We start from the raw sequence: 24,044 nt of genomic DNA, 5'->3' as shown, positions 1-24,044 counted from the left end.
ATCTGAACAGATGAGTAGACAAGTCCATGCCACTCACGGATCAAGATGAACTATCTGTTGTGTCCCTCATTAATTATTTGACCTCCTGGATTCTTGTAGATGCATTCTACTTTATTGCTCTCATTCCATGCCTTCAACATAACTCTTCTTCCCTCCATCACTTAGCTTTGTTATTTCTAGAGTTGGGTATCCCAGTAGAAGTATGAATGCCTGTGGTGAGACAGTCTGAGGACTACAGAATTGCCTTACAGAGTTGGTTTGAAAATAACTGGTTTGTGCTGTAACTGCCTATAATACACTTGTAGTAAAAAGGCGTAACACTTTAGAGTTGTCAAGTTAGTATACCTCTTGAGCAATAGGCACACGCTTTCAAAAACAGGTAGTGGTTTGATCAACTCAGCTTTGAGATATTCATCTTCAGGTTTGAGCAAGTAAGATGAAGGATTTGTACTTTCTGAAATCAAAATCCTTAGTAGAGATTATACTTTCAAGCACAGGAAGTCCTTGATCCCTTTGCAGGCCTAAATTCAACAAAGCAATTATGACAAACTTAACATTTGTTGAAGTATTTGGTGATATTTTTCCTAATTAAAGTATTTCACCATTCAAGTAATAAATTTTACTAAATTTTACAAATCGGAAAAACAGTATTAATGATTCCCAGCTGCATTCTGAATGCATTGTTTTTCCTTTTACTTCCCTTATTTCAGCACCCGCAAAAAGCCACACACAAATAAGGTTTGTACAGCTAGAAAGACTGAAATATCAGGTTTTTTCCCTTCATTTAAAGTATGGTTGTGCCTCTGAAGAATCGGGGATTGACAAGCCTGAAATGTAGTCATAATTACTTCTAACTCCTTTGTTTATGGAATGCTAGGATTGAATATGACTTGCAGCTTAGAATGATGTATGTTGCTCAGTGGTTATTTCCTGCATTGTCTTGTTATTCAGCTGTTCAAAAAACTTCAGCATGAAGTAGCAATTGTTTTCTTAGAATGAAAGATTTGTATTCATAGTCAGTTTATATCATGATTCTTTCTAGTGGGATTGGGGCGGGGGGAAGGAAAGCAGGAGAGAATTGAAAGAATCTCTGATTTAACCAGAATCCACCTTTGATCTTATCTATTTCTGAATACTCCATGGTTTTTAAATCTGTTCTTCCTCTGACAGGCTGTTCTTCCTCTGACAGTCAACTCTGGAGAAGTCTGATCTGTTCAAGTCAAAGGTTAATGGTTAATTTAGTTAAGGTAAAGATTAATTGGATTAAATGGACTTTTACAGTATAGGAACTTATGCTGTTGATTTCAATGGGCGCCAGTTCAAGCTGCTAGGGTTTCAAAGTAGGTCTCCAGAAGCACTTTAAGATCACTTTATACCTGTTGGACAAAATATAATGTAGTGAATAGTGTTCCCCACACCCTGCTGAGCTATGGAGCTCAGCCCCAGGACTGCTGTGCATGTGGCTCCATCAGGTGGAAACAGAGGCTGATCTCTCTTTGGCAGATGCGATAATTTTAAACCCTATTTTGTAGTGGCATAGAGATGCAGTATTTCTTAATGATCGCCTGTTGAAAATCGTTCTCTCTTTATTCTGTGAGAAAACGGTGAAAATAGCAGATTTGTTGTGGCTAGTCCCAACAGCCTCCACTCCTTCACAGAAGTGTAGAAGGAAGGGGAGAGACAAGAAAAGTGATTTACTAATTTGTGGAAGGGTTTTGATATAGTGCTCTGTGAGAGCAAGTGACTGCCTGGGAGATCTGTTCAGTCCCATGTTCCTAACAAAATGGAAGAAGTTGCTTAGATGATTTAAAATGTTTCTGCTGTCACTTCGGGATGCCACATTTTGGGAGAGCTGCTATAGACTAATAGAGTCTAGAGTGGGCTTTTTCTACCACAGCTCTGCTAGTGCTGTATTGAATAATTGTTGTGTTGAAGAATTCATGCTGCAGAAGATAGATAAATTTCCAGATTGAATGATATATTTTCAAAATATTTGCTGCTTTTATAATCAGAGTAGAACACTAACACAGGGTAGATATATTGCAGATGGTTTTTTAATAAAGTGTTAAAAGCGGTGGTGGTATTTGAATAGTTGTTTGGTGTGGGTTTGTTTTGTTTTTGCTGACATACTGGGGAATAGACAGCCATTGTAAACTTTAAAAATCTTTCAGGACTCTAGGAAACATTTTGCCCTTGTTTGATCCATTTAGAATTTTCTACTTGTATTTGCTTTGTGAAGTTCTGCATGAGTAGGGCACGGCAATTTACTCATATTAAGTCAAGTAATTGGATTTATTTAAATTGTGTAACATTGTATGTCTTAAGGTTATCTCTCCAAGTATTGTGTTTGACAAGTGCTGACAGTGGATCTGGAAATTCTAGATAACCTGACTTTCTTGCAAGTCTTCTTAGTTTGTATATAAATGTGTAGCTTTTTTTGAAAAGCGTTTTTTGTAGACTTTTGTTGAAAAGGAGTGGAGTGGAAAGTGTAAATGTCTTGGCTCAAAGCATTGTTTTAACTTTTGTACAAGGTTTAGATTTGTTTGTTTAAATATTTGTGACACACTAGCTACTTTTTATAGCAAAGAATTCTTGGGTATGATACTGTGCGTAACTGGATTTCGATAGTTACACTGACAGAGGTTCGTTTCAATAAAATTCTGCAATGGGGAAAAGGATTTTTACTTCTAATAGCGGCCCTACGTTTTATGCTTTACATATGTTTAGAAAAAAAGTTCATAAAATACCTTGCTATATTTGCTCATTAAGTTTTGCAAGATGAAAATAGTTTTGAGTTAAAATTCCAGTTGCCTCATATGGTATGTACATATTATACTGTACTTGCGAACACATCTTGCAAAGCTTTGGGCTTTGATTAAGCTTAGATCTTGATTTGTTCCCTTATATGGCTCGCATATTAGTCTGCACTTTGAGGCACACGTGTATTGTGCTCAGACAGGAGGTTCCATTGTTACTGTGGAACTTGATGGCCTTTTCTGCTGGTTTGTCTTGCCTTTATAGTCTGACAAAACCCAGAAGACTGGTCAGGGGAAATGCTTGTGCCTGGTATATCGCCAGCAATGGAAGGGCTTTTAAACATCTGTTCGTGGGGAATGCTCCCGAAAAAACATATAGGGGTTGAATGCCGTAAACCAGGGGAGGTCAAGTGGGGACGCTGTTACTGAATCTGTGATAGTTTCATTGCTGGTCTTGTCTTCATGTGGAATTTGGAGCACTTATTTCCATCTCTCTGACCTAATACTGCAAAGAGCCAATATGCTCCAAATTGTGTTATAGAGGACGAAATACCACTGCATTTGCCCTGAGTTTACAGTGCTTTAACTCAAAAGAAGTAGAGAGAAGCCTTGGGGTTTTTTTGTTTACTTTTAGTTATACGGATTTCAGTAGCTGTGCTCTCATAAAGTTCTCTGCTTGCCAGTATATAGTGGAAGATGTGATCGTATTTGGAGAACAATACGTAGTCCTTGAAGCATAAATTTGGGCATAAAAGTCTTAATTTCGTCATTTTTCTTGCTTCCTCATTTGTGGCATTTCTTTGTAGTTTTAAACCAGGCATTTTTCTTCTCTGTGTCTCTTTGTCTCTTATCATACTTTTCCTTCCTGACATATAATGGATTTGTTTAGCAAATTTGGATTTATTTTTGTAAGGTAGCAGACTTATTTCCAAGAATTGAAAAAATTTGGCAAAATACCTTTCCTCACAGTTCAAGATGGGAATTGCCACAGGAAACAGAATTACCACTATGAGTTGTATGAGTTGTTCTCCCTGTGAGGATCTAACTTTTACAGCAATAGTTACAGTTTTTCTTATGGGCATGTCTGTGTTAAGTCAGGATAAACCATCCCTGTAACTTGATGGGAATTTTTTTTTTTTAATTTTTAGTTCATCAGAGTTGAAAGTTCAAAGTCTGGATTAGATAGAAATTGCTTCAAAATCTGAAAGATAGTGGTACTAATTGATATAAAAACTTTGAATTAAGCCCTTGCAGAGTTTACTTACCAGATTAATTATGGAGCAAATAGTAAGAATGTTCATTTATTGAGTCCGAAATGGCTTCACTTTGTCTGCTCTAAGTATGTCTTGATTCTATCACAAGAGCAGTACAGACCAGACAGAATTGCCTCTACCTTTGCGTACCTTCCCACGATGGAAGTCTTCAAGGAAATTTGTGGTTATTGGGGCTGTGAATTTAAACCGCTGTCTGCTGGCAGAATTTGCTGTTGATTTGAGAGTGTCTGTTGGGGTATTTCCATGTAATTTCAAAACCTGTACACTTGAATCTTTGCTTCAGCCTGTGTCTTCTACTACCAGAAGTACATTTAATTGTATTATAGGAAGGTACAAATAGCTTTTTTTTTTCCTGTTCTTATGGAGGTTGTGTTAAATGTAAACACAGACTAAAGGAATGCATGAGGTCCTTATTACAGATTCACACAATCTGATACCCAGATTAGGGAAGTAAGAGAAACCAAATGGAGAATAAGGCAGCTCATCCAATATTAATTTTCCAAATTTAAACGAGACTGAAACCCCATGAAGAAATGAACCATTATCTTGCTCTTCTAACTTCTTTTTCCACAATGGAATCTTCTAACATAATTTATCTTTTGACACCAATATTCAGCTTAAAGTTAAAGCACATCTGACATGCTATTAGCCTATGAACTGGAATTTACATAAATACCTAAGCAATATTACCTTAAACCTAAACAAAAGAAAGCAGTTACTCTGTTTCCTCTAATATCTTGGGAATGAAACCCAGAAGAGAACAAAATTGGTAAGAAAAACAACGGTTTCAAATCCTGCACTCCTCTCCCCTTCTTTTGTCTTCTCTTCTGCTTTTGCAGTAAATATTACTTATGGTGCAGAGCTCAGTCTTCCAAACTGAAGTCTCTCCAAAAATGTTGCCACTTGGAAAGTGAGGGAAGTAGACCTGGGGTAGAAGTGGCAGAGGAAATAGCAGCAGCCAAGGAAAAATGAAAACCTGAGCAATAATTGGGAAGATTTAGCAGACATGTACTTGTCCAAACACAGCTTTTCTGAAAATCTGTTAACAAACAAAAAAAAGTTTTCTGTAGGAATATGTTGCAGTTGTCTTACACTACTATTTTTTTTAATTTTATTACAGTAGTACTCAAGCCCAGTCAACATTGGTTATGAAATATTTATAAATTGCACAAATTATTCTTTATTTCAGTTTGCAGACCAAGGTGTTGATCCTGCAGCTTGTTCCCTTTGGGCTAAACTGTAATTCTATTTAAAGCTGTAGATAATTGTACACTTTTAATGTTTTATAGGCTTTATTCAGTAGGAAAAAAGAAAGAAAAAGAATTGTGAACAAATCAGTCCAGGTTGTGTCAGCAGTAAAGGAAATCTGTGTTGTATAAGATAAGGCTATATTTAAATTCATAGCCAACATACTGGAAGACAAAGAGAATGGGAGGCTCTGGGACCCTTATTTCAAGACAGTCCTCCTTTGGATTTACATTTTGGCGTGTTGAAAACTTGCCATTTTGAGACACTCAGTTTAGTTACCTTCAGATACACACTACAGATCCTATGTGGCTCTTATGACATCCACAATTCTTATTAGGTAGAAGCTACTGAGAAGCAGATTATTGTCTCTCTATTCCAGATACTTGTGGTGTCCTGTCAGTGTTAATCTGAAATTTGTGATTTTTCTGTCTGATCAGGAAACCATCTGTTGCTCCTCTTGCCCTACTCCTCCCCCCCCCCGTACTTTTTCAATATGGCTTAAAGCCACAGAAAGAAGGATGGAAATTTTATTTGATGTTGTGTTTTTTTGGAAAAACTGCTTGAAATAGCATTTGTGGCTGCAAATAATGCTAGTCATTAAAAGCTCTGGAAATACATCTGTGAATTAGTAACTATTTAATAATATATTTACTCTCATTTTAGAATTGGAAAAGAAAGTCTCTTCTCCCACCACTCATGGATCTTACATTTATTCTGTTTCGTCACTGAAGTCTAGTAAACAAGTGTTAATCCTTAGGAAATTTCCTTATGGGTCTTAGGTCCATCTTGAATTCTGATTCAGTAATCTATTACTTACTGGGGAAAACTCCCTTGGACTTTAGCTAAAGTTTGTGCTCAAGCATGAATGCAGAGCCTGCTATAATGCAGAGCATGTCTATGCTACATATGACCAGCTCTGGAGAGAGGATGTACTTGACTGACCTTCCTGCCAAAGTGTGTCGGGAGCAATGAACAGCACAGTCCTGGCATTTCCCCGGTCAGATCAGGAAGATATAAGGAAATCTCTGACAGGCTTGCACATTTTCGCCTTTTATACAGCAAGATGTCATAAGAACAAAAGACAGATTTCTGTATGTATATTTTTTTCCATGCTGGCATTCACGTATCTGAAGATGGTCGTGATATCTACTTAGAATACTATAAAATGTTGTTTAGTGTACTTTAGAGTATTTAAAAATAGCCGCTGCATTGTTTAAGACTGCATGTGTAAGTATAAGTTAAACCATCAGTCCATTTCACAGAAAAGAACATGTATTTTTATTCTGTCTTCCGCAGTAACTTTCCATTCTATCTCAAGTTAAACATTACCTTCCAAACTTGGCTTTGTGTCTTTGAAATTCAGTATTGGTCATATAAAACTACTTCTCTGTTTCATACACATTGCTTTCATTTTCTCATTACATATAGATGGCATCATACCTATTGTATGTAACATTCAGTAGTTCAATGTAACACTGTACTCTTTAGTATTAAGCTAATTATTGATAGAGTAGCTTCAATAATGTCCGTAGGCATGCTGTTTTAAGGTGATACATTCTCTACACAAGTATATAACAAAAACTTTATAAAGTTTATTAAGTATGTGTTGTTTTTTCCTATGAACCACTGGGTTGATTTTAATGCAGTAAACCAGAATTCTAGTGCATAAATGAGGCATATTTTTAATAATGCATTCTATAAATTCAGATAAATAATTTTCTATCCTCTTTCATTTCTCCCTCATTCACTTAGTCCTACACTAAGCTTCAATTCTGTTTTGATTATGCGAGTATAGTGGTTTGTGGAGCTGTACCGTATGTTTGAAATGATAGGGATAAAAAACTAAATGAAACACATGCATCTTTTGGAAGAAAGGACATTGTTGATCTACACCGTTAAGGTTTAAGCTGTTGGTACTGTTAGTTTGCTTCCTTATGAAGCAAATTAATTAAAAGACTTTTCATTTAAAAATAAATAGTGTGGGTTTTTTTTAAATAAAGTAATGGGAGCTATTTCTCCTGAACAAGGGAAATTTTGCAGCAAATTATTTCTGGGTTGGGAACACTCCAGAGAAAACAGCTGGCGACCTGTTTTACTTGTGATGAATGAGACCACAAGTGTACAGCTGGGTGCATATACATTTGTTTTTACTTGTTGGGCATTGCTTTTCACAGGCATCATTTCCATCATGATGCCAAGTGTATCTTACAAGTCCTTTGAATACCCCTTAAATAAAAAGCAGACTGTAAAACTATTTGGACTTTGTAAGCTAGTATCTCCTAATGACTCAGAATAAAGTATTAAAGCAGCACTTTGTTTTACTTAAAATGGGCCACCAATAACAATAATGCTTTTTGAAAATAATTAAAAATACCTTCGTATGTCATATAAGTTAGGTTACGTATTGTACTTTATATGATTGGTATGTTTTCAGAATTTATTTCTTATCAGCACATTCCCATGACACTTCCTCTTGTAAAATATTTGACTCTTCCTCCCCCCACCCCCTTTTGTATTTACAAAGTTCACTTTAATTCTTCTGTGTCTATTCTGATTAAAAAGAAGGGGAGAAAAAAATTAAAAATGTTGCAGAATTAGTAAGAAAAGACTGTGAGGCCCGTGTGTAATTCCCAGGCTTCCTGACAGACAGCAGTGGGCTGCATCTGACACAAATGGTTCTGATTTTTAAATCTTCCGGTTTTTAACTATGCAAAAGCACCTCCGATTATTATTGTTGAAATATTTGTTTGTTTCCTGTTGAGAGCTGGGAATCCAGAATTAGGTGCGTGTACCCTGTGCCTCGAGTTCGTGCTGAAATCCTGAGAGGGGGCCCGGTTGTGGAGGGGAGCGAGGCCCTGCCCAGCTCTCTGGGGGCGTCCGGCGGCCCTGCGGGCGAGCCGTCCCGCGGCGGCCCGAGCCCCACACTGGGCTCCCACTGTGTACCCCTCCATCTGCCCAGCCCCGGCCCCGGGTGAGGTGGAGCTGTCACCTGTCTGCAGCCAGAGCGGGGCTGTGGGAAAAGAGGGGAGGAAGAAGGGAGAAATGTATGCGGGGGAAAGAGGAGCGAGGGCTGTCTTGCCTTCCCTTCTTTACCACCTCCCACTGCAGCTTCCAGCACAGGTGAAGTTCTCTGGGGACAGGCTGGCTTTTAATGAGGTCAGACTGAGTGAGGGATGTATGGGAAGAAGGGTATAATAACATGAAAGGCTCGGAAGCACTGCAATGCTCACTGCTATTGTAGGAGAGCTGGTGATGATAAAGCCTTTTTTGACGTTATGTGGTGCCATTGCAAGGGCAGAAGAACCAGTGAGGTCACCAGAGATGTCCATGTTGCTGAGGTCTGTCTGCGTACTGGGCGTGCATCCTTCATTACAGTCTGAATTACACGATGCACTTGTTGCTCTCCCCGTGCACCTCCTGAGCTGGGAAAGGATGCTCCGTGGCTTCGTGGGCATTGACTGGCCCAAAAGGGATGGATGTGGGTGTTGGGCAGCGAAGAGCGGAGGCGTGGTCGGTATCGATGCGAAGGTGTCTCTGCAGCAAAGGTGTCGCTAGGATCAGGGGAACGGTTTGTCTTAGTGCTGCTGGGGAGCGTAGGTTCTGTGCGCTTAGTGAAATTTTTACCTTTATCACCCCCCCCCCCCAAAGGTGAGGCAACAGGGAAGAGAAGACAGAGACTGCTTCTCAGTTTTAGCTGAGGCACTTTATAGGGGACATATTAGTACCTTTATATTAGTGTTAAACATTGAGGAAAATCTTGATTTGCACACTTAAAGAACATATTTTTACAGTTTTTTTTCTCTATCCTGGTTTTATTTAAAACCTAAGCAAAAGTTTTGACTTTGAAACTAAAAAACCCTTTGGTTCTGCCTTGAAATTAGGAAGATGAATCAAAAGCTTCTCTTACTGTTTCTTGTTTTTTTTCTTCCTCCTCACAGTTTCCAGTCATCCTTCTGCCCAATTCCTGCTTCCTGCTGTTCTTTCTTTACTATCTTTTTGCTCCTAAAACTCTGAATATTGCCTGACCAGAGATGATTTTTTTTTTTTTCTTCACAACTGTATTGCATTTACCTACCTGTCCCCCACCCATTCTGTTTGATTTAGATTAAGTCCTGCCCATACCTTGGGGCTGGGAACTGGCAGTATTTGTGCTTGGCTGCTGAAAGGTGTAAAGTATTAACTTTTGCATTGCAGATGATGAAGAAAAAAATTTCATGAGCCTTTGTTGTATTAAGGATGGTTTTAATGATGTGATCAGAAACTTAAGTGAAGAGTACCGTAAGGCTTGACGTGGGTAGGGAAAACTTAAATTTCAGTAGGTTCTGGATCTGCTGTCCTCACAAGGATATAGTGCTTGGTATGATCATTTCTCTTTGAAATAGTTCTGTCTCTGTGAGTGACTCCACAGTAAAAAAGCGAAAAAAGGAGGGGGAATGGAGTTTTAACATGTGACTGCAGTAACACATCATCTTGTGGTTAAAAATGACCAATTATTTCACTGAAATAATCTGGAAACAATTTCTCTTGCTGGCTTTACTAGAAAGTCAGCTGTTTTTCTGAAGTGCATCCTAATTCCCTGAATAGGTAATAAAATTCAAACAATATGTTTATCTAGTTTATTTGAAAAGATTAATGGTGGGTAAAGAATCACTCTGCCACATGTGCAAGGGATGAACTGGCTCTGTCCTCTTTTCTACAGGCAAGAATCGTTTCTTGTTAAATTTTGGGGCATTTGAGTGTGAAAATAAGAAATAGTTTGGCCATGTGCATTTGGCTCATTGTTTATTTAGTTTTTAGGGTTTCATAATGGGTACATAGATATTCTTGAATGCAACACTCAACAGATTTCTTATCAGGTAACTTAACCAGTCAGTTCATCATCTATTTCTTTACCTGATTTTGGCAGTTGGGATATTATGAGCTGACTCTAAGAGACTGAGTTAATTCAGTGGATAGCAAACTTAAGTTCTTGATCTCAAGGCATAACTCTGATAAAGGCTGAGCTGGTAAGTAACTGAAAGTCAGTAACTGAAAGGCTCAGCTGGTAAGCCTGAGTCGAGGAGTTCAGAAGTTTGTGCAGGAGGCCTAGAATTTCTTTTACTTAAAAGGTGGCAAAATTTTCTGGTGTTTGTGTTCTCAGGGAAAAATATTAAAGGAAAAGGCTTGAGACCCACCTGAATGGACATTTAACTTACCAGATGTATTTGGACTAAACAAAGAGCTCATGAGTTAATAATGGGGAAAAACAGATTTGTCAGCAAAGAAAGACTTAGAGGTCAATATATGCAGGTATAGCATTACAGCTGCAAAAAAATAAACTATGTAAGGTCTTGCAGAAGAAATTGGAACAAACAGCAAAGTGTTCCTCAGCTGTAAAAGTTGAGAGAGCAAGAAGAATGCAAGGGTGACCTCTGCAATGTCCAGATGGCATAAAGGATAAAAATTATTTGGGTATGGTCCAAAAACTAAGTAGCAATCCATGAATGCTGGCAAGCTACATGCTGGTTCCCTCTTAGAGATACTGGAACATAGCAGATCCTCTAGAAAATGTACTTATTTCCTTAAATAGTTCAGGGAAGCTGACAGGGGATGAAGCCATATTATTGGAGAGTGACACATTTTGTAAAAACACTTATGAAGATGGAAGAATAGCTAAGAGGACAGGAGTTCTGTTAGCATACCCTCAGCAGTATATGTTGGTTAACTGTGAAGACTTTTTGAAGCATGTTCCTTTGAGAAGTTCTATAAGTTTTGTTTCAGTGTTTTTTTTCCTCTTTAAAAGATGATTTAGATTGCCTCAAGTTTGTTGTGAGAAGCTGTAGGATTTATGAATCTGCATTCTGAGATCAGAGCTTGAAACCATGAAATTTAGCATCCTGTCATTGGCAGCAATTACTGCTAGATGCATCAGGAGAAAGTAAAAAGACCTACTAGCTCTCTTCACATGATTCTTCTCTGGCATTTTTGTCTGTGGAACTGTGATGCTGAATTCTGAACAACCCATATGGCCTTGAGAAAGTAATATAAATGGAAAGATAGATTTTTCTAGAGAGATTTGCATCACTTGCTTACATGAGAATAAAGCCTTAAGAGTTTTTGGAATGTTTTCCCATTTCTTGCCCTCTTTTATGGGTTAATACTTTTATTATGTTTCTGTTGACATCCGCCATAACCCTTTGACTTTTATTTGAAGGCAGTTTTGAGCAAAGACACTCTCACAGCTGTAACAATTCAAAGCTTGCTTATAAGTCAATCATCTGTTCTCATCACCTGAGAGCTTGTCCTTGCAAAACATAAAGCCAAAGAGCTCCTAAACCTAAACATTTGGCATAAGTAACACATTTCTTCTAAAATGTTGACTTTCAAATTTTTACCTGAATATTTTTCATAGTCCTTGCAAATATTTGTTGCTGCACTTTAATAGGAGAAGCTCAAGATTTTTCTTTGCAGTTTCTTTCTGCTCCTTGTGTGCTAAAGTAAGGTTTGTGGCTGATTGTAGAATTCTTTGTTTTGAGACTGATCTTTGCACTTTCAGGAAAATGCGTTTGCTGTATTCCATTTAAAAATTATTTTTTTTTAAATACACATGACTCTTAAGACTCAGTTTCTTTTCTTTTGTTTTTTTACGTGCTCTTGACCTGCTGCTCACTTCAGTCTGTGCCTCATTTAATGACTACTGATTTCAGTGAAATACTATATAAGAACAGTGTCTTATCACTACAACTTAAATCCAGATAATGGACTCATCTGGTCTTAAAACGTAATGTTGACCAGGATGTTCTTTTTCTCTGTTTTCTTTTCAGCCCAGTCACTGAAAGAGTTTGCTCGGCTCCTGATTGCTGTTGAAGAAGAGAGGAGACGACTGGTAAGTTTTCTGGCAATAATATGTTGCATTGGGCCTCTTTTTGTATAAAATAGTACTTTTTTTTGCTATTCCTCCTGAACTGCTATTTTTATTTTTTTATTTGTGTAGTAGATGTTAAGTATTTCATAAGAATCACTTCATTCTGCAAAGGCAGAAATGTGCTAGCACAGACCGCAGCAATTTTTAATAGAGTGTTCAGCCAAATACTTTTGCATTGACTTAAAAACTGTTTTCTCACAATTTCCTCCCTCCCTTCTCCCCACCCCAAAATAACCTCTGAATGCTGCTGTACCTTTCCTTTCTCCCATCTTGTCTTATTAGTTACAAGACACAGCAATAAAGTAAACTGTAAACAAAGAGCTTATAGTAGAAAAGTAGATTGGTATTTATATTTAATGAAATACTTTTATTAGAGTATTGTCCAGTGAATGTATACTAGTAATCCAAGAATATGATAAATAAGTGGTGAGAAACCAAATTCATCACCTCTGAGAAACTCTTGCAGAGTACATCAGACTTGTCAGGTTTGTCCTTTATTGTGGTATTCTTATTCCCTTTGTTTCCATTTTATGCATGCCATCATAGAATCCAGAGGTCCCTGTGAGGATCAGTGTGCCATGCTAGATGCTGAACAGATTGCTAATAATAAGAGTTTTCTGCTTGACAAACTTGTGATTTAACTGTGAAACTTTCAGAATATTTTTTGCCTATTTCTGAGGAAGTATGGAGCATTATGCATACACTTTGATTCCTCTGCTGGAAGCACTTCAAGCCAGCCAATTTGCAGATTAGTGATGATTTTAGAAAGAGTTCTCAGCTGACTGGAAAGCTCAAGACAGGGCATCCAGGTCATTAAGAATTTGATTTCTGTTACTTCTGCATAAAAAGAGAAAACTTGCAAAAGTTTTTTTTAAAAAAAAAGCTTTTTCTTTCTGACATTTTGTAGAAGGCTTGGAGAAAAGCAGCTAGTCAGTGTTGAGACTATTTATGGACACACTTCATAATACCGTTTACATCTTCCTTTTAATTCTTGAAGTGTGTGACATTGAAAGACAGGAATATGGAATGACAGATGTTAATTTTAGCTATCAGCTGATGATCTTGTTTCCCTGCCTTGAATTTTATATTACTAATTTATGAGCATGCATATGAGTGCATGAATCAGATTTGAATGTGGAAAGTATATTTTCATATCACCAATTTATTTCTTATCTGATGCCCATTAAATTCTTCATAAGTAAAATTATTTTTTTGTTTTGGTGAACAGAGAGGTGTATTGGAGTGCTTGCCCACTGAATGTATAAATTGTTTCCAGTGGTCAAGGAAATAGTTTGAGAGGTGCTTAGCAAGTCTTCTGTCCTTCTTGCATAAAGAACCAAAAGGAACTTGTTTTTGTTTTCTTTAGAAGAAGCTAACGAAACAAGATGATATGAACAGTATTACTGGGAAAAACACTGAAGTGTAAGGTTAAATAAAACTGTATCACATAAATAAATATTCTGTTGTGTAAAGCTTTGCAGCCGTTATTATTGGCAGCAGTAATAAGATAGTGATTATTATAAGTCAATTTCTTTTATCCTTGTCTTTTATTTCTGGATGCTAAAAAATTGGCTAGTAGTCTTAGAAAAAACAGAGATCATGCACCAAACATTTCCCCTTAAAAAGCAAATGAAGGAAAAAATAACTCATAAGAAACCTTTTTTATGATATACTGCCTTATGTTTGATATTTCTCATTTCATAGTGTTGTTAATTTAATGATGCTGTTGGTAAATGGTGCCTTAAAAAAACTCCAACCAAACAGCTCTGACTCTTGGGTTTTACAAGTAGCATACCAATAGGATAAAAAATCAGATTCATCCCCACTGCCTTTCCAATGACTTCAGCAACAAGCCACCAGGGAATGTAAAATAATGACCTCCATTTCCCAGTGATTATTAGGGAACAATAGAGATGCTATAATTTAATTTCACATGAATATTTGGATCTATATCAAGGGAACTTACTTAAAATAATTTCCTTCCGCTCTTGCTGAATTTACATTGTTTCTGTTAAATAAGTTATATGCTTTTTTTATTTTAGAGATTCATGCATTATTTATGTTTCCTATTCATTTGATGTTGTTAGTAAACTTCATAACAAACATATAACAAATGTACTGGGAGTGATATAAAATACTAATTCCTTTTCCTTTCATAGGATTATGCTGTGTTGACACAAGAATAGATGAATTGGTTCATGCTACTGAATTCCTCTTCCTTGACATCCCCTATCAATTTGAAGCATTGAATGTGTTCTCTTGAGTGTTATGTTATCTTGAACGTAACTTCCTGATTATTTCTTAAAGTTTACTAAATCCCAAACTGAAATAGGCCTCTTAACTGTTACATTCCTTGCTATTTACCCAAGTTTTTATGGGTTGCTGGCAAGTGATGAATGGTCCCAGAGCTTTTCTCTCTGGCATCATGAATCAGTGAGATGTGTATGGTTACTTTGAATTCCTGACCAATATGAAATACTTCAGGGGATAATACAAAAATTCTGAAGTGGATAGTTTTGTACTATGTTCGATGAATATTTTTCTTTCTAACATGTGTCTCTTTGTATCTCATAATCTTCATGCTTCAGAGAGTGTCTCATTGTTGTGGACTTTTTTTGTATTAACTGGATGTTCTCATTGTGGTTCTGTATTTACCCTCACACAAGGGGTCCGATACTATCTGCTTCCAGGGAAGGCATCAAAATACTCAGTTTCAAAAGCTGCACTTGAAGAAAAATAAATTAACTATTAAAACCAGCTATCCATGGAATGGTACATAAAATCAGGTACTGAAGGACACAGCATGTTGTTGAGCAGAATTAACCTTTGCCCTGTAATGTGAAATAGGTTACAGATTCAATCAGAAGAGTAAGCAGTCTTCTATCCACAGGTGCTGCTTATTACTCAGTTTATAAAGGGGAGAAGTCATAAAATCATACATACTAGCACCCTAAGACTGCAGAGCATACACCTGGCATTTTGGTTCACAAGGGCGCTCTCTTAAAATGACAAAAAATAGTGTATAATGATGTTTTGATATACTTGGTAACTGCTTTCAGTGCTCTTCACCTCTCATACCAATTTTGGCATTTAAATTAATCTCTTTGGTAAGAACCTGCCTGCAAGGAGACTGTCTGAAAGCATATTACTACAAATGAAGGAACAACATCACAAATACGAGGGTTTCTTCTCCTTGCAATTAGGACTGGGTTTTTGTTTGGGTTTGTTTGTGTTGCCCCCCATTTTTGCTGTTGTAAATTAATTAAAAAGCATCTCAAAGCTGCTTTTTGGCATTTGGGTTTTTTTTCCTTACACTTAAGATGGCCTGTCATATCCTATTGAGCAACTAAGGTAGTATGTACTGTGTTGTTAACCTAACTTCTTTGGAAAGACTTTCTGAATTTGTACATCAGACTAGTAATTTGGAAATACCCATTTCCTAAGTAACTGAGTTTTCTATTGAACAAGGAGCAGTAAATCAGCATGGAATTATTTTATTTTGTTATAAAAATTATTTTTACATTTATTTATTTCTGATTTTCTTCCCCTTTTCTTCCTCCTACATACTGGATATTAATTGCAGAAGAAATCCATCTCTTTGGTAAATGGAATTCTGCAAGATAGGAAAATACTGATTTGAATGGTTTTGTTCATTTTGTTTGTTTTGTTGTTTGTTGGTTTTTGTTGTTGTTGGGTTTCTTTGGGTTTTTTTAAGACCATTAGCTTACTGCCCACTGTCAGTCAAGCTAAGTTTTAGAAATCATTGGGAAAATTATTGGACACAAATCACATGCCTTCATAACCTTTTTGGTGAACTCCCATTTTGAATACTTGCTATATGCATTTCTGGTCAGGAAGCGTTATATAGACTAGAAAAGATACAGAGATAGGCAACAAGGAAGGCTGGACACCTGGAAGCTCAGGATGAGAAGAGACTGTCTACAAGGAGGACTGTTTGAGTAGCTTTAGTTCAAATAAATTCGATCAATGTTGTTTGGAGACCTGGGATTCATTAATTGCAATGACATATCTCAGCACCCTTTAAACTTTTTGGCAGATCAGACCTACTAGTCCTCAGCCACAGGTTAACACTTCAGCCCTTGAGACGTTTTCCCCCCCCTTTTTTTTTTCTTTCTTGCTGATACAGTTGTTAGTCTTACTTCCTAAGAACTAACCAGAACAAACATTTTGAGTCTTACTTCAAAAATAACTAACCATTTCTGTCATTATAACCCTGCTTGCTACCCAGTTCCCCCATTGCCTTTTATAAGAGACTCTTCTGCTCCACTTCCTGATCTGAGCCATTTGCAAATATTGGGAGAAATGAGTGAAAAAGACAAAAGAAAAAACACCTCATTCTTTGTTCTCCTGTTATTGAGTACACTAGGGAATTTATTCTGTATGCAGCGTAGAGGTATCAGCGCCAAATCTCTATGTCCCCACCAGCATAATTTTTTTCATGCCTGGAAGTGGACAGGAAAGGTCTGCAGAGTAGGGCAATGCATCAGCAGATTATGTCCTAGTCCTCTTTTGCCTTCTAGGCAAGGGAAGTGGGGATCTAAAGGACTGGTTTGGGGAAACATCTACTTCTAAGAGCTCAAAAGGGAAGTTGCTTTGCTAGAAGAAAACCAAATCTGCAACATTTAAGGACAGCTGGGCCTCAGAGTGCAGAGATCGGTGGTTGCTGCTTCATCTCTTTTTACTGTAAATTGCTCCTGGAAGTCTTTGGACAAGCCATGGATACTTCCTAGTGTTGGAGAGTTTAGTAGAGTATCTTCAGCCTTCAGCAGAACTGTCTTCCCACTTCCTTTTCATCCTCCTGGAATTTGTCTCAGATCCCAAACTGTGAGAAGAGTAAGTTTTGTCTATACAGGTGAAATTTGCCTAACCTATGGTTGCATGTACACTGCAGTCATTTACACTTTTCCAGTCTAGACTCACATTATGGAGTCTGTGGAGAGAAATGGGAACTTTTCAGATAATGTCAACCGTAAGTAGATGCTTGAAAAGTAATTAACTGACAGTGTGTGCATATGTTTCTCTTCGGGACGTGTGTGAATTTTTACCTTCTAGATGGTTAATTTGCGTGAATCTTCAATTTTTGTGGAAGATGCTAATTTATTCCATTTATTTTAGTTTATAGAATAATTTTTGCTTATGTTTTTCATCTGTCTCTTCTGGAGAAGAATATGGTTTGTCATTACTATATGTAATATAATATGAATTCTTATTTTTAAAATAATGTAATACTATTTTGTTGAAGCTTTTGCCTGTTAGCCTTGGAAATTATTGCAGAAATGAGAGGATGTAGACAGCAGCAGTGTATGGGTTTCTGCTGTGCTTTAGTTCTCGAATGGTTGGAGTAACTTTGCTACAGAAAATTTTAACTAGTGAATGGTTTTCAGAACCAGCTTTCTGCCCCAAATCTGAGTCAGCTTTGTGTCCCAACTACTGTCAACGTAAAAATTGGGAGGTAACTCAAGTGGAGTTCAGCGACACCTAGAAGAATGTTTATGGATTCATATTAATCGCATATTTGTAGAGTATTTCTTGGACCATTTAAGAAAATGTCCAGTCTTCCCTGTTGTGTTGGTACAAGTGTTTGTGTGACTGTGTAGTGAACATAATTGGAGAAGTGATCCAGCTGGAAAAATAATTCCTTTGGCCCTGACTTTCTAACAGCTCCTTCCCTTCACTTCAGTGCATGCAAGGAAAATGATGTATTTCTGGGCCAGAATTACTATCAAGAAGATAGTAATTTCTTTGATACAGTTGCTATCAAAAAGCACCTGCCTACAGATGTTATCTGTGACCACTATAACTGATCAATGGAATCAAGTGTTAGGCATATTTCTCTCATACAGGCTTCCTAGAGAGCAGATCTGCAACATGATCCTTTGGTGTGTTCTTGCAGAGGGAGAACTTGCAATGCAGCTTTCCCCCTTGCTGTGTCTTGGGCTAGAAGGAATCCTGTTTACTATCGTTCTCTGTACCGCTCAAGTACAATATTTTTGTATGTGTTCAGTGAATGTTTCTTAGCATTTGTGCTCAATTAAAAAAACCCAACAAAGTAATAAAACTAAACAGCTCCTGTTCTGTTATCATTAATGTAGTTTAACTTCTAACATCTGTATGTATGCATAGACATTTCTGAACTTTCCCCAAATGAAAAACACATACTAGGCCAGACAATTTGGGGATAAAATTATGGGTGCTCTTAGTATAGATCATTAGCTGGCTCTTCCAGATGACACTGCGTCAGCTTCCATAATTTTCTCAAATAATAATGTCTAGGAGTGCATATGGAGCTCTTAGTGCTACTTTTCAGATTTACACTTGGTACATTCCTAATTTGTTTAAAGTGTAGCTCTGATTTCTCTAATAATTTTCATTCTTTAAAATATTTTTTCCATTATTTTTGTGGAAATTAAAAAAACCTGAAGTAATCCTGTGACATTTGATTATGGTAATATTTAAAAGATCAAACTGATCTCACTAGTTGCAACTAGTCCGTCACATCCATGTTACTGCCCACCTTTTGACATCTGGGATTCAAAATAATAGGTCCCTCTTTTCTTTAACTTTGCAGAAGGTACTTCTGGAATCATTTTGCTATGACAGAGTAATGCCATTACTACAGAATTTGCTCAGGGTTTTATGATGAAGTAGTCAGCAGAGAACCTACTGTTCATGTTTTGCACTGTGTTTCTTAGCAGCTTTCTCTTTTCTTTTTTCTTTTTCATTTGAAAATGTGAATTGTTTCCTATTGATATGAATGTCCACAGTGAAGAACCGTAGCATATGCAAAGCCTTTTGCACCCTGTCCTCCTCAGCTTGGTCCTGGATAATTCCACTGCCTCATGAACCTACCAGTTGAGGAAGAAAGCAATCTGACTATTTTTAGAGACAGTCTTTGCTATTTTCCAAGATAGTTGTCATAGAGTTGAATTGTGACATAGTTATTTTCTTGTAGTAAACATTTTTTGTCAGAGGTGTGAAAGTGTAGATGTCACGTTAATCTCTGCTGTTTTGTGTTGGCTGGTTAGCTGGCATCAAACTGGGAGCACTTGTCTGTCTTGATGGGGCCAAGAGACTGTGAAGTAGGACCTGGGATGATTGTTCAAGAGGAAAGGAAAGGGGTGTGGAGATAAGGGGCTTCACTAGCTCTGGTCCTTTTTTACAATACTTCTGAACATCCATGTACCTCTAACATCTTATACAAACAGTATGCAAGGCTTTAGTAAGAAGGCTTTGATAATTAGTGTCCTTATAGTATTTGCTCTTCAGTTTTCTGCAGAGAATGGAAATAAAGAAAATCCATTCATTTTTAAATTACAATGTGTGTTGCAGGAGTACTACACTGTAGATTAATGTAATTGATGCAGTTAACTATTACAGTTTCTCCTGCTTTCTATATTCAGGGTGCTTGTATTTGCATTTACCTCCCTATGGATATCTGACTAGGAAGGTGCTAGGATGATTGCTCCTTATTACAATATAAAATGATTACAGGGAGTCTTTAATCTTTGGTCTATGAAGCATTTTATTAAAAGATTTAACAGCTTGCTGTACACAATCCCATGATTTTTACAGTGTCCTGGTGAGCTGGCTTGGTGCCTTAGTAGCAGTCTTTGCAGTTCTTAATTGACTAATCAGCAGTGACTGCAATAAGGATAGGAAGTGATTATTGAAAACCAGTCAGTAAAACAGTAACTTATGGCCAAATTTCTGAAAACTTCTGGTTTACTTTGCAGCATTTTTCAGTTAGGAGAGAACATTCACAAAATGATATTGCTTGCCATCCCCAATTTTGAAAAGTATCATCAAGAGACAGACAGATGAAAGCCTCCCTTCAGTAAAAGTACAAAATGAAGGGTTAGTTGGAAAGCCGCTTGATACTTCTCATTTTATAAATCTAATTTTTTCTCAATTTCATATACTCATTTCATATTCCCTGTTTTTCAATGCATGTGATCTTGCATTACAGGACAGCAACTTCCCAAAGTGTTTTGAGAGGCATTCACTGAGTAGCATGGCTGGAATGAGTTTACTTTAATGGCATTTTAGTCTTCACAGAAATGCAGGTAGTTGCTGTTTCAACTTGTAGATACTTTGGCTTTCAACGCAGTCACAGAATGTCTTCTCAGATGACTGTTGACAGAGAAAAGAAAGATATTTGCACTTCTAAATGAGTGTTTTAAAGGAACCTGAGTTTTGATGGATCAGCCAGTCTTATAGCCTTAAAAGTTTTATGCATTTATTTTGTGACTGCAGAGGGAGGGAATGGAGTTGCTCGTAACAGAGGGTACATGCTGTACCCCATTACTAGCCTGTAAGTATGTCAGAACATGCTGTTATCTAACAGTCAACCACTTAAATTCAGAATCCATTAAAAAAAATTATCTGCCCTTCTCCCAGTAGTATGAGAAAAGGTACTTCATTCCTACAAACAATATATTTTTTGAATTTTTCTTCATTTAGTCTGATCTCCAGAATAGTTTGAAACCCCTATATTTCTTGTTCTTATTCACTGTCCTGGGAAATGGAATTTAAAATTAATAACAACACAAGCACTTTATGTACCAAAGGGTATGTAGAAACAAAGATGCCTTTATTTAAAACAAACAAAAAACGACAAACCCCCACACACACCTTTTCACAAGAAAGCATGTAAGTTATGTTTTTTAAAGTCAAGGCAGCTTGATATTCTCCCTTGGGGAACCAGTGTAATCTGCATGGGCCCATAGCTATTTTACCCACACAGATGTTTTATTTGAAGTGTTCTCATTAGGACATTGTCTTAAGGTTTGCAGAACACTTAGATTGCTTTTTTTATTCTTTTCAAATGTCTCTAGAATCTCAAGTTATTGTTACTTTGACAAGCTCAAATTATTGTTACTTTGACAAACTTTCTTAAATGCCTCTCCCTGAGCAAGTGCTTTTACTTTGAACTGAGACTGAAACAGATTAACAGTTTTGTCTTTTTTTTTTTTTTTTTTTTTCCCCTTGGCAGCAGTGCTAGTTTATTATGTACCCACTTCAGAAAACTGACCTGGCTAAAAGCAAAGTAAACCAAAGAAAATTTTTTGCAGGTTGTTTTTCAGCCATGTTGCCACAGGCTGTTTCAGCATCACAACAGAAGGCAAAGGAAGAAGTCAAAGGGAGCACGAAGAAGCAATGCAAGATTAGCAAATTCTGCTTAAGCTAGCATGACCGCCAAAATAAATGCCTGCAAATCTAGCTCTCAGTGCAATGTTTGTTGCAGCCCTGCTGTTACAACTAGTTGTGGTCAAGGAAAGAGGTTATTTTTTTGGTGGTAGAAGGAAATTATAGCAGAAATCTGGAAGCCATGTCACGTGGTCCTGCAGAAGGTTTCGAATGATGGGACCACAGAGTCTAGTAGCCTTAAAGATTAGAATATTGTGAGAGCTGCTTCTTTGGATACCTGTCCTTCAGTAAAAGACTACCTTTAAAGAAAGCATGCCAGACCTTTCTCTCCCCCTTAGCTGGCTCTTACACTGTGTTGGTATCTTTTTACAAGCTAAATGAGCGCTTTCTAAATGGATTTATGTTGTTAGTCATATTTGCATGAGAGCAGAAAAAAGACTAAGAAACCTGTATCTGATACTACTTCTAGCCATTTTGCTCTAAATGTCTTGTCATGACACGTGTCATCCCGTGTCCTGCATCCTTTTCTTAATTTTGTGTGCTGTTCCCAAAATGCTCATTTTGAACTTTCATCACTGACAATTGGCAGAACCTTCTAAATTAAAATTCTTCAGCATTTGAGGCTTAAGTAACCTCGGAACATTTCACAGTAAAGCTTTGTATGTATGTGGCTATAAAATTGTATTTCACAGTATGAAATCAATTTAAATTTTTCTGTAACTTCATATATTGCATTTTCATATTAGTTTATTTATTGTTATGTCTGTTTTTTAAAGGAACATCATGACCTTTTCCTGTGGTTCTAAGGAATTAGCTTGACCATTTACATTTACATTGCATGTTTCTAATTTACTCTTTAAATTTCTGTTGGGATACTGGAGCGCTGTACACACAGAGTTAACACTGTCGATAGCATGGACATATTGAAAGATTTTCTATGGATCCTGCATATATAAAAGTTCATTTATCTCTGAATAGTTGAATTCTATGGCTAACCTACCTTTCTTCGGAAAATATCTTAGATGTTCATACACGTGCTTTTGTTTCCTGAAAGGATACATACTTCCAATCTCAGAGTTAACAGTTCCTGGGCATGGTACCATTACAAACAGCTCAGCTGACTTTGGCTTTATGCCTGGACATGTTCATTCATGAAATAGTTGTTAAAACAAAATACAACTTCCAATTACATTCATCTCTTAGAATAGCTAGTTTCCTCAGCACCAGCTTTTTCTTTTTTTTTTTAATTTTTTTTTTTTTTTTGAACAATGATTTTGGGGGGTCGGTCTTGGTGCTGGAGGGATAACGAATAGTGGATTGTTTGGATGCTGCCATGGCTCTTGTATCAAGAACTAGACCCAGCACAGAAGCAAAGCATTTAACTGCCAGACTGCCTTTCTCGGTGTTTTATTTCACAGCAGCTCCGCATTATAATGCAAAGTGATTCCTAATAGTAATAGATAGTAGAGGTTAGTAGCTATTAACCCCACCTTTGCAGTTACTGGAATTGACCCATGGAGTCCTGCAGTGTCTGTGAAGATGAAAATTCATTTTCATACTGGAAGGTAGCACAGATTGGTCACAAATAGTGACTGCAGGGCCAGCTGTACTACCAGCACAACCCTACCTGGCTGCTTAATCAATTCTCAGCCTCACTAAGAGCAGCAGGCAGGTGTTATGTGACTGCTAATAAACTGGTACGTACATAGTTGCTTAGTCCCCATAGCCACCACTTAGCCACTGATAAAGCATTTTTACCTCACACAGAAGTGATCGCATGGGCTGCTAAAGAAGTAAGTAGGTAGAACAATAGTTAAGTCCACTTCCGGTCTGAACTGTTCACCTTGCCTGTGAAGCTATCACTCTTTAATTTGAAACAGGGCTCAATGAATGGGAGTTGCAAAATAAATAAGGGAGACCTGCTAGTATGAAATGAATTTCATGGGCCTGCAATCAGATATTTGTTTCCAAGGTGCCTGTTCCCAAAATTACAGACCAAGAATAATACTTGTTATGATAATGACTATCATGAAAAGGAACAGAATTTCCAGATTTTGGGGTTTTTTTAAGAATTAAAGGGCACAGATGTTATTGTCTTTAACATTGTAGTGAAAGTTACATTTGCAACCAAGCTGGTAGAAGAAAATTTCAGTAAAGATTAGCACAGTATCCCAAAAATGGCAAAAGCTGTTAACGGGACCATCAATCCTGGGAATATGATGTCTCTTCAAAGCTGTGATAATGTAATTGCACTATATACTGTAATTTGGAAGGTCTGATTTCCAAATGAGCTTATAAAACTGATGGGGTTGGTTAGCACCTAAAATGTAATACTGTTTTCCCTACCATAATTATTAAATAGGTTTGCTGGGTCTACATATACTAGTAATGAAGTTTTGATAGTTGATAACATTTATATTCAAACCACAGTCATGACAAATGGCTGTGCATTTACACTGATTGTAACTTACACAAGCTATTAGTAGTATGTCACAAGTACTTTTGTAAAGTAGTATGTAAGTAGTTCGTACATCCTGTACAAGCCTTTTCAGTGTTCTGATAAGCCAAACAAATCACAGTAGCAGAAATATATTAGTACTTTAATGTTGGTAGGAGTTTAAAAGCAAAAAACATCTTTCTAAATTTTGACTCAGATTCATAACAAGCCAAGATTTTTTTATATGTTTATAAAAA

The 24,044-nt window shown here is 37.1% G+C and overlaps 1 protein-coding gene across 2 annotated transcripts in view; it reads left to right on the top strand.

The window, feature by feature from the left end:
- The window catches only part of ARHGAP42 (Rho GTPase activating protein 42), a 173,129-nt gene that overhangs the window by 46,955 nt on the left and 102,130 nt on the right, over nt 1–24,044 (top strand). For both annotated transcript variants that reach the window (XM_072850669.1, XM_072850668.1), the window contains exon 3: nt 12,082–12,143. In XM_072850669.1, coding sequence (XP_072706770.1) covers nt 12,082–12,143 — 62 coding nt within the window. The remainder of the gene's footprint in view (nt 1–12,081; nt 12,144–24,044) is intronic.

Source organism: Ciconia boyciana, chromosome 1, assembly GCF_034638445.1.
Source record: "Ciconia boyciana chromosome 1, ASM3463844v1, whole genome shotgun sequence".
Classification (NCBI taxonomy): Eukaryota; Metazoa; Chordata; class Aves; order Ciconiiformes; family Ciconiidae; genus Ciconia; species Ciconia boyciana.
The sequence above is the reverse complement of the archived record's forward strand: the minus strand, read 5'-3'. Positions and strand labels throughout refer to the sequence as shown.